General features: G+C 51.8%; 1 protein-coding gene across 3 annotated transcripts; it reads right to left on the reverse strand.

The window, feature by feature from the left end:
- Nucleotides 1–4,044: 4,044 nt before the first annotated feature.
- On the reverse strand, nt 4,045–9,023 carry ITPRIPL1 (ITPRIP like 1). Of its 3 annotated transcripts, XM_028487328.2 has the most exons (3): nt 8,682–9,023; nt 8,410–8,512; nt 4,045–7,556 (listed from the first exon to the last, which is right to left on the reverse strand). In XM_028487328.2, the coding sequence occupies exon 3, from the start codon at nt 7,540–7,542 to the stop codon at nt 5,890–5,892; it is 1,653 nt and encodes a 550-aa protein (XP_028343129.1). In that variant the 5' UTR covers nt 7,543–7,556; nt 8,410–8,512; nt 8,682–9,023; the 3' UTR covers nt 4,045–5,889. The 3 variants fall into 3 exon arrangements, with proteins under 3 accessions (XP_028343129.1, XP_007118543.1, XP_054939624.1); XM_007118481.4 differs by lacking the exon at nt 8,410–8,512; XM_055083649.1 differs by having other exon boundaries at nt 8,410–9,023.
- Between the last annotated feature and the right edge of the window lie 1,018 nt (nt 9,024–10,041).

A 10,041-nucleotide genomic window follows, 5' to 3' on the forward strand; every position in this document is an offset into this window, starting at 1 on the left:
AAGCAGCCACATGGCACAGGGAGATCAGCTCGGTGCTTTGTGACCACCTAGAGGGGTGGGATAGGGAGGGTGGGAGGGAGGGAGACGCAAGAGGGAAGAGATATGGGAACATATGTATATGTTTAACTGATTCACTTTGCTGTAAAGCAGAAACTAACACACCATCGTAAAGCAATTATACTCCAATAAAGATGTTAAAAAAAAAAAGTACTACTTTGTTGAAAACGACTTTTTAAGCCTATTTATTTTTTGCACGAAGTTGTTCTCCCAGTGAGCACCTTCAAATCTTTAGTGTAAGGCAGTGTGGGATAGAAGAAAGAAAACAAGTTTACCCAGGAACCCACATCAGCACCCAGGGGTCATCCTGGACGCCTCCCTCTCCCTCACTCTTCACACACAATCCATTGCTGGGCTCTTTTTACTTCCTAAAAACCTCTTCTATCCCGCATCTCTTTTCATCCATAGTTCCTTCTCGCTGGTCTGCAGCAGCCCCAAACCTGCTCTGACCCGCTTCTCCTTGGGCCCAGGGTGGTGGTTGCTAAGTACAAAACCGACCTGTCGCTTCCTCCCAAAGTCCAAAATGCTTCAAAGGTGCCATTGCTCAGGGAGCTTCTAAAATGATCTACAAGGCCCTCCTGGGCCTGGTCCCCACACCCTTTCTGCCCTCACTTTGCACCTTGCCTCCATTTTCTCCTTGCCCTCCAGTCACTGGGCCTCCTTTCAGACTAGCCTTCACGGTGCCAGCTCTTACCACGGGGTCTCTGCATGTGCCACGTCCTCTACGTAGGGTCCTCTCCATCCTCATCTTCACCCAGTTAACTTCTGTCGGATTTCAGCTCATATCACTTCCTCAGGGAGGCCTCCCCTGATAGGCTCAAGTGTCCTTACTGGAGGCTTTAGTGGAACTTGTCACCCTTGTTTTTTTTGTTTATTTTCACTGGAGTATAGTCGATTTACAATGTTGTGTGAGTTTCAGGTGTACAGCAAAGTGAATCAGTTATACATATATCCACTCTTTTTTTAGATTCTTTTCCCATATAGGTCACCTTTTACATCTGCTGGGGTGACTATTTCATATCTGTCTCCTCCATAGACTGTCAACCCCATGAGGACAAAGCGTGTCTTTGCTCACCATTGTTTTCCCAGGGCTAGCTCCGGATACAGCAAGTGCTTAAATATGTATTGAATGAGCAAAGTTGGAAGACAAGCTTAATCCTGGATTGGGCGTCTTAACCTCTCTGGGCCCCATTTTCTTCCCTATTTATAAAACAGTGATGATAATCCGCCCCGCCCTGCACTGGGCTTTATGAGGAGTTAGGTAATAGATTCTGTGAGCACACAGACTCAGTGTATGCTAGGGTGCCAGTCAGTGTTCTCTTTTTTTTTTTTTTTTGTGGTATGCGGGCCTCCCTCTGCTGCGGCCTTTCCCGTTGCGGAGGACAGGCTCCGGACGCGCAGGCTCAGCGGCCATGGCTCACGGGCCCAGCCGCTCCGCGGCATGTGGGATCCTCCCAGACCGGGGCGCGAACCCGGTTCCCCTGCATCGGCAGGCGGACGCGCAACCGCTGCGCCACCAGGGAAGCCCCGATTTACAATGTTGTGTGAGTTTCAGGTGTACAGCAAAGTGAATCAGTTATACATATATCCACTCTTTTTTTAGATTCTTTTCCCATATAGGTCACCTTTTACATCTGCTGGGGTGACTATTTCATATCTGTCTCCTCCATAGACTGTCAACCCCATGAGGACAAAGCGTGTCTTTGCTCACCATTGTTTTCCCAGGGCTAGCTCCGGATACAGCAAGTGCTTAAATATGTATTGAATGAGCAAAGTTGGAAGACAAGCTTAATCCTGGATTGGGCGTCTTAACCTCTCTGGGCCCCATTTTCTTCCCTATTTATAAAACAGTGATGATAATCCGCCCCGCCCTGCACTGGGCTTTATGAGGAGTTAGGTAATAGATTCTGTGAGCACACAGACTCAGTGTATGCTAGGGTGCCAGTCAGTGTTCTCTTTTTTTTTTTTTTTTGTGGTATGCGGGCCTCCCTCTGCTGCGGCCTTTCCCGTTGCGGAGGACAGGCTCCGGACGCGCAGGCTCAGCGGCCATGGCTCACGGGCCCAGCCGCTCCGCGGCATGTGGGATCCTCCCAGACCAGGGCGCGAACCCAGTTCCCCTGCATCGGCAGGCGGACGCGCAACCGCTGCGCCACCAGGGAAGCCCCAGTCAGTGTTCTCTTAAGTGCATTTGAGAGTGGGAACGGGTTGTGATCCTCTGGATTCCATGTATGCACCATCTAAGAGAAGTGGGGGCTAGGAGGGTAGCAGGTAGCACTGAATCTAGAGCCTCTGAAGAACTGGCTTGGAACTCTTAGCAGAGGAAGGCTCCTAGGAGGCCCATCAGCCATTGGCTGAGGTGTGAAGCTGTCCGGTGGTTGTAGTGGAGCCTCCTGAGCTGAGTGCTTGGGACTCCGTGTGCAGTGCCAACTGCACCCCCTGCATTTCTGTAGGCCAGGCCCGCCTGGTGCAGGCAGGTCTTTCACCTCCCGTTCTGAATGCCGTCTTTGTCTGGGGGGATTAGGACTACAGCGGGTACCAAGAGATCCATTCAAAACTGGTATCAGTGGCGTGCAAAACTCAACTCTTCTGTCTACAAAAGTAGTGGGGCCCCTCCTCCACCCCTCATCTGCCAGAAAAGTGCTGGAGCCGTTCCCCTTCCCTATTTTTCACTCCTCACCCAGATTCTAATTCCCCAAAATGGATGCCAAACAGCCTTAGTTTAGGTGAGGAATAACAGTGTTATCAGCTGGCTACCTGAACAAACAGTCTTTTGGCTGAAATTTGCCCAACCTTCCAGCCTGCAGCTGGCTTATATCAATGTAGTTCATGATATAAACCACCAAGTCACTGGGGTTCAACAGGGCATGTAGTTGAAATGGCTTTGCATTTGTTTTGGCCTCTGAGCAAATGCCTTTAATTTTTGTATGTGATATAAAATTCCCGACCTCCTAAGGACTGGACCAAGAACCAACAATTTCTATCTTCCAGAATTCCCAAACAATAACATACCACCCTTTATCTTAAAATTAATATAGTTTATCTTAAAATTAATATAATGCTTTTTGCTTTTCAAAACACTGTAACCCCTACATCTTATTCCCAAGATCGTGCTGGAAGGTTGCTAGGACGGGTACTTTCTTCCAGGCTCTGCCACTTATGAGCTATGTATACTCCTTCTCAGCCTCAGTTTCCTCGTAGGCAAAATGGAGGGGTTAAAGCACCCGCTTCGTGGGGTTATAGCGTGAAGATTAAATGAGTTCCCAGATGTGCAGAACAGTGCCTGGACTATTGGCAATGCTCAATGAATGCTAAGTATTCCCATTACGATAATCGCTGTTATATCCTGGGTGCCAGCCAGGTATTGTTTAGAATAAAATTGAGCTTCCTGAGTATCTGGAAGCTTCCCCTTTCATTGTAAGAGTATTCCCAGAGCACAACAGCTCTGTCCTTCCCATTAACACTTGTTTTTTCTATACTCTTTCTTATACTCTCTGCCCCACCCAAGCTTTGCTGACTGTTCCCTTTGTATTCTTCTGCCCACTCATAACTTTACATTTTCTTCCTTGTCTTGTACTAGACTAGAAACCACCCAGTCCTAGATCATACCACCTTTCTACCTGACAGGGCTATGCCTTCTGGAGTTTATATATATTGTTTGTAAACATTAAGACCTTTTAATTTGGCTGGTATTTTGGTTTGGACACCATGAAAATGAGTAACTTAGGTGTTCCTTAAGATTCTGAATTACTCTTTCCTGGTTACCGGCCATGCCACTGGGAAACCACAGGGCAGACTGGTTCCAAGTACACTGAGAAACACCAGGATGTACTGGATGAAGCGATCAGGGTAACGTGAACTTCTTGGGAACAGGCATGTGAGAATGCTGATCTGCTGTTATTGCAGATTCCAACTGATACAGAAAATAATCTTCTTTATTGATTTGGAAGTAAAACACCAGCAAATTATTTTCTAAACAAAAAGCATATGTATTTTTTAAAATTAATTAATTTATTTTTGGCTGCGTTGGGTCTTTGTTGCTGCGCGTGGGCTTTCTCTAGTTGCGGTGAGGGGGGCTACTCTTCGTTGCGGTGCACGGGCTTCTCACTGCGGTGGCTTCTCTTGTTGCGGAGCATGGGCTCTAGGCGCGTGGGCTTCAGGAGTTGTGGCATGTGAGCTCAGTAGTTGTGGCTCGTGGGCTCTAGAGCTCAGGCTCAGTAGTTGTGGCACAGGGGCTTAGCTGCTCCACGGCATGTGGGATCTTCCCGGACCAGGGCTCGAACCCATGTCCCCTGCATTGGCAGACGGATCCTCAACCACTGCGCCACCAGGGAAATCCCAAAAAACATGTGGATGTTTTTAAAACACCAAAATCCCACCAGCATAGAACCAACCATCGTTGCATCTGCACTTGAAAGCTGTACCTGGCAGATATCAGCAGACAACACGAGAACACAGCAGCTCTTGTGCAGCAGTGGGAGCCCCAAATATTGGCTGGCATCAGCTTCTGGGACACTTGTAATTTATTTTTGCTGGGGGGGAGGGTGTGGATTCTATAACCAAAGCCTACGAGGCCATCACCTAAACCCCCAATGAGGTCACATTAAATGTGGGGCAAGGTTCTCCTCCCCCGAAGATCTTCCTGGCAGTGCTGGGTAGGAACAGCACTGGTATTTCCAAAACAACCACACCCACAACTAGAGTCACATTTCTTAACACTCCTCCCAGGATGCCCAGGGTTTTGAAAGAGGGGGAAATATACCAATCATATCTCCAGAATTATGACTTTGTTAGAGCTGAACTGCTTCACAGTCCCTTCCTGTCCAGCCCTGGCAGTGGGCCTGGATTGTGATGACCCCGCTTTGCAAACCCACAAACGTAGTTCAAATAATCCCTTTGTCTTCTTTGAAAAGAGAATACAAAGGCATTACCAGACTGAGAAAAAGCACAGCTACACGTGGTAGCTAAACCTTCTTTCCATTTAACAAATAAGTGGCTCCCCTCAGAAACCGTGCTTGTTCATCTCAGAGCCCCCCAAAAGACTGTCCTCCTTAAGGGTTTTATAATGTTTCCAGGCACTGAGGAGGTCATCAGATGTTGACGATGTAATTAATTTTAGTAAATACATTATTTCAACTATGGGACAGGCCACTGTTGACTTAATATTTGTCTGTGAGTCAAGTTATTTGGGTAGTATTGGAGTTCTTTTCAGATGCATAAAACAGCTATATTATATTGCACATATCATATGAAAATAGGGCTAAATTAAGAAAATGGCAAATAAACATCTTGGTTATATCTTCAAATAGCGGAGGTCTGAAAAATTCGATCCTAAAATACAAGAAGCTACCATCACAGTATTTGGGATAAAATGGAGTGCTATCAGCTTGGATCTGAGTTGGGCTGAGTTCAATAAGGAAACCAGTTTACAAGGAATGTGCTCGGAGTCCTTCACAAAAGAAGGAATAAGCTGCAATGGAAGTATTCTCTGGTTCTCTGACTTCCAGTGTTGCTACAAAACCCAACTTCACAGGCCTCTTCCGGATCTCAACTCTTTAGCAGCAAGATCCTCCCATAACATGTTACCCTGGGCCCTCTTTGGGTCATGATGAAAGTTAAGTCAGGAGAAGAAAACTTCAAAGACCCAGCCTTGATTAGGCCCTGCAGACTGGACCCCTCCTCATGACCACTTCACGTACTCCTAAGTGTCTTAATCTATCATAGCCCCCACTGGCAAGGTGAAGATCACGTATACTGCTGATGTGTCTGAAAAATAAACTCTTTTGCAGCCTGAGAATCAGAAATACCTTCTCTCCCTTTTTAACGGCCTGTACATTAATGTGCCCCAGCCAGCGAGGCACAGGGCAGAGCTTTCACCTGGGTCAGAAGGTTGTGGAACTCTTCCACTGCCTGTGAATGTGCCATGGGGTTTAGCACCAGGTGTTGGAAGAGATTGACGGGCTCAGCATTACGAAATGTCTTAGGGATTGGGATGGTCAGGGGCAGGAAGGTGTTACCAATGAAGAAATGATGGAGAGACCTTCTCTGGAGGCCTTGGCCCAAGAACCAGAGGATGTCCTGGAGCCGCTGGGAGAGCATGCCATGCTGCCAGTCCGTTAGGGGCAGCTGCAGCAACAGGTGCATGAGGGCTGTTTTGAAGTGGTAAGAGGTGAGGATGGGGCGGGATGCTCCCTGGGGTAAACTCTGAAGGTCCCGGAGACTCAAAATGATCTGGAGGCACTTGAGGTGACAGGTGTTCTCGGGAGCAAAACGCCCGACCAGCTTTAGGAACAAGTGCTCACAGGCTGCAAAGGACTCGGGCCAGTCCACGCTGGTGAGCTGTTCCTGGTCAGGGGCCTGACTCACCAGGTAGACCAAGGTGTCTTCCCGTTGCACACCCAGGACCAGGCGGATTGAGAGAAAGCGGCCTGAGCGGTAGTCCAGCCTGAGCTTGCAGGAGGTGGCGGACGGCGGCAGGCTGAGCTTGAAGTCATACTTGTGGGCTACGAGGGCCCAGGCATTGCCCACCATGTTCCGGAACCACTGCACCGTCTTACACACATCCAGGTAGGAGCCGGTGCAGACAGCCGCCTTGATGGAGCCGTTACACTTGCCCAGGAGGGCTGAGTGGTCCCTGTGGTGGTGCACCAGGCACAACACGTCCCCCAGAAGCTTCTCGCGCTTGCACACGCATTCCGACTCGACCAGCACGCAGCCACAGCTGCGGCCTAGGGCCAGATCCCTCATCTCCAGCACAAACATAGTGCCCTGGGGGGCAACAATGGGCACCAGGATGTCAAATTTCTGGGTCTCGTGGAGGGTTCCCCATTTCTCGAAGGCAGCCCCGATGCCCAGGCAGTCCTCCAACTGTGGGCGAGCCTCCCGGCGGCTGAGCACCCGACAGGCCTTGATGAGGTCGTCCACAAAGCTCTCCACGAACTCGCAGGTGCAGGGCAGGTCCCGGGTGACGTTCTGGATGTGGTGTCTGTGAAAGGATTCCAGGACCTCCCTCGGGGGGAAGTCGGTAAGCCAGTTGTAGGAGGTGACAGGCACGACACGGACCTCCTCCTCCTCCTCCTCCTCCTCATCGCTGCTGGAATCAAAGGCCGGCTCGTGCTGCATGTTCTGTCGCAGGAGCTCAAAGATGAGAAAAAAGCAAAAGAGGCCAGCGTTCCACAGGTTTCCCAGCATCCAGCCCAGCGGCCCCTCCTGGCCATCTGCCTGGAACGCCCACCCCCTGTCTTTCTTCCCTAGGACAAACTGGTCACTGGATGTGTCTCCTCTCCAGAAGTTCTCTGCCTTCTCCTTCTCCTCAGCTGCTCGCTTCCTCTCTTCAAACTCTAGCTCTAACTGGCGCATCTCCTCGCTCATCCGCTTCTCCAGCTGCCGACTTCTGGCTAGTGTGTCCAGGTCCATCCGGTCACTGACCATCATGGGGTGGTGCACAACATACATCATTGCCAAGAACAGAAGGCTTATCACAGCCATGGAGGCCTCCGCATCTAGAGAAGTAGGAGGCTGGGAGTCAGCGGTGATCTTCGGGACTCATCTGCTCTCCAGTGTGTATTCCCCATAGCCCTGGAACCCCAAATCCTGGAAGTCAGCTACTCAGGAGGAACAGAAAGCTCACAGAGCTGGGGTTGGACAGAGCAAGGGTGGCCTGCCTGGGAGGATTTGGGGAAAGAGGGGGGCAGCAGGATGTGCCACCGAGCCTCTCTACTGCTTTCCTTCCACATGGTGTGGGTGGTATTTAGGCTTCCAGAATGTGGACATGGGACTCTCTTCACTCCTAGGATGGGGAGGGGGACCCTGTTCCAGGGTGGTCTCACCCAACTCATCAGTCCACCATGGGCAGCAGGTATGCCCTGCTGATCCCAGAGGCTCCCTTCCATGGGCAGAAAGCACTGGTCTGCCTGGGCCACACCTTTCTTCTTGCCAGGCCGGCAGCCCCTGGCCGAGTGGGATGCTGTAGCACCCCACTTCCTCTGTGACTTCACAATCCTCCTTCTCCTCAGCCTGTGTCATCAGACCACTCAGCAGCTCCTCCTGCCCCGTGCCCAGTGGGCCAACCTCCCGGGGCGGGGGGCGGCCAAGGAGGCACAGTGCCACCAGCCACTTCTCCACTGCTGCTGCTGTGCTCTCTGAGGTCCTACCGGGGCTGCCTGTTACCCCATTGGTGGGCCAGGCCCAAAGGCAGGCACAGCTCCACCTCTTGGCCCAGGAAACTTCGTGAAGAACGGGATGCCCAAGGCCTCCTGAGAGCCCGCAGGAGTGGGTTCCTCTGCCTACCCATCCACCACAAAGGCCTGAAGCTTCCTGCACTCACCCCACCTGTTCACAAGCTACTGGGCTTACCGAGATCATCAAGGACCAGCCGCGCGGGCGCTGAAGCCGGGTGAGGGATTCTCCTCCCTTTGGAACTCGTCCTTGCTTAGTCTCACCGCCCTCTCCAGGAGCCCTGTTAAAATTTACAACGTACCTGGGGGCTTTGGCTCAAAGCCATGTGCCTCCCTACCCCCCATTCATAACTTCCCCAAATTCCACGCCTAGAGATCTGAACTCTCATCCGCCTATTTAGACCAAGCCAACTCAAGGTTTCTCCCGGGACCTGAGACCAGGTTACTCACGGTCGGCGTTAGCACGAACACGGTCTCAAAGAGCCCGCGCGGCCTGACCGTCCCCGCCTTCTTCCCCGCACGGTGGGGGCTCCGGGTTCCTCGCCGGGTCCGCCCGCGGACGTGGCCCCGCTCCCCTCTCCCGGGGAGCACAGCATGTTTATCCAAGGGTCCGAGTGTCTGTGAGCGGCGGGCCCCGAGACCCCACGGTGCAGCGCGCCGCTCCGAGGGCGCCAGCCGGACAACGCGCTCCCGCGGTCCAGGCTCCGCCCAGCCCCGCCCACCAAAATCCCCGCCGCTCAGCGAGCGCGCAGCAGGAGTCCAACCCTGGGGCCGGGTGACCCTCGTCGTCAGCGCGCGCCGTGTGTCCGCCGCCTCTCCTCCCAAGGCCCTGCGGAGGGGCTGTGGCCACAGACTCGCTGCTGAGGGGCGCTCACGCCGCAGGCGATCAGCCTCCCTAGAGTCGCGCAAGGGGGCACTGCAGGGCCGGCTGTCAGCTTCACTCAGCTGGGTTCAATGGAGAATACACTTAATGGGATTTTAGAATACACTTACGGTGAGGATGATGGTGGCATAACCAAGAAAGCATGGGGGGACCGTCATTCCCACTTCAGGCTGGCCCTGCGCAAAATGGTAGCTCCCAGCCGGGGTCCTTGGACCCTTTAATCAATAGAAATTTGTAAAAGGCCGGATGAGAAATTCAGGCGAGGCTTTATTGGGACTCCTGCTGCAGCAGGAGAGAGAGAAAACAAGCAAGTTTCCCTTGCTCATTCCCTGAGGGGGTGGGGGGAGCTGGTTTTTTAAATGGGGTGAGGGTAGGGGCAGGTCCAGGGGTCTGGGGGGAGGGGGGGCTTGGGTGGTCTGCCCACCGCCTTGGGTTTTTGGTCTTTGTGTATCTTGTTTATAATTTGCCTCAAGTGCCACATGCATATAGTTATTTTTAGTCCCTGATAGTTTCTTTGCATTCTGTTGCGGAGGAAATGTTTGTGCAGGTGCAAGCACTGCAGCCAAGGATCCCAGGTCCCCTCTGTCTCAGTACAGCAGGTGAGGTGTGTGGCCAGCATCCTTAATGTGCCTCACCAGACTCAGGTGTCTTTCCCCAACCCCTTTCTCCTGTCAAGGTGACTCTCATGAAAAAACCAGACAGCACCCAAAGACCTGGCCTGAGGCCTTACTAGCCGCTTGGGAATAAGAATCCTAAATCTACAGCGTGACTCAGGTGATAAGATGGGTGTGTAAAAGGGAACTTTATAAAGTGTGGAGACCGGATGAGCTTATGATTCCCTAAGAAATGCCAACGGAATGGGCTTTTTGAAAAGGATCTTTAGAGTCTCAGAAAGAACCCCAACCTTCCTTCCTGTCCTGTGTCAGC

The sequence above is a fragment of the Physeter macrocephalus genome, unplaced genomic scaffold, assembly GCF_002837175.3.
Source record: "Physeter macrocephalus isolate SW-GA unplaced genomic scaffold, ASM283717v5 random_1427, whole genome shotgun sequence".
Taxonomy (NCBI): Eukaryota; Metazoa; Chordata; class Mammalia; order Artiodactyla; family Physeteridae; genus Physeter; species Physeter macrocephalus.

Coding starts and splice junctions, on each gene's coding strand:
- ITPRIPL1 (XM_007118481.4), bottom strand. CDS start 7,542: ATGGCTGTGATAAGCCTTCTGTTCTTGGCAATGATGTATGTTGTGCAC.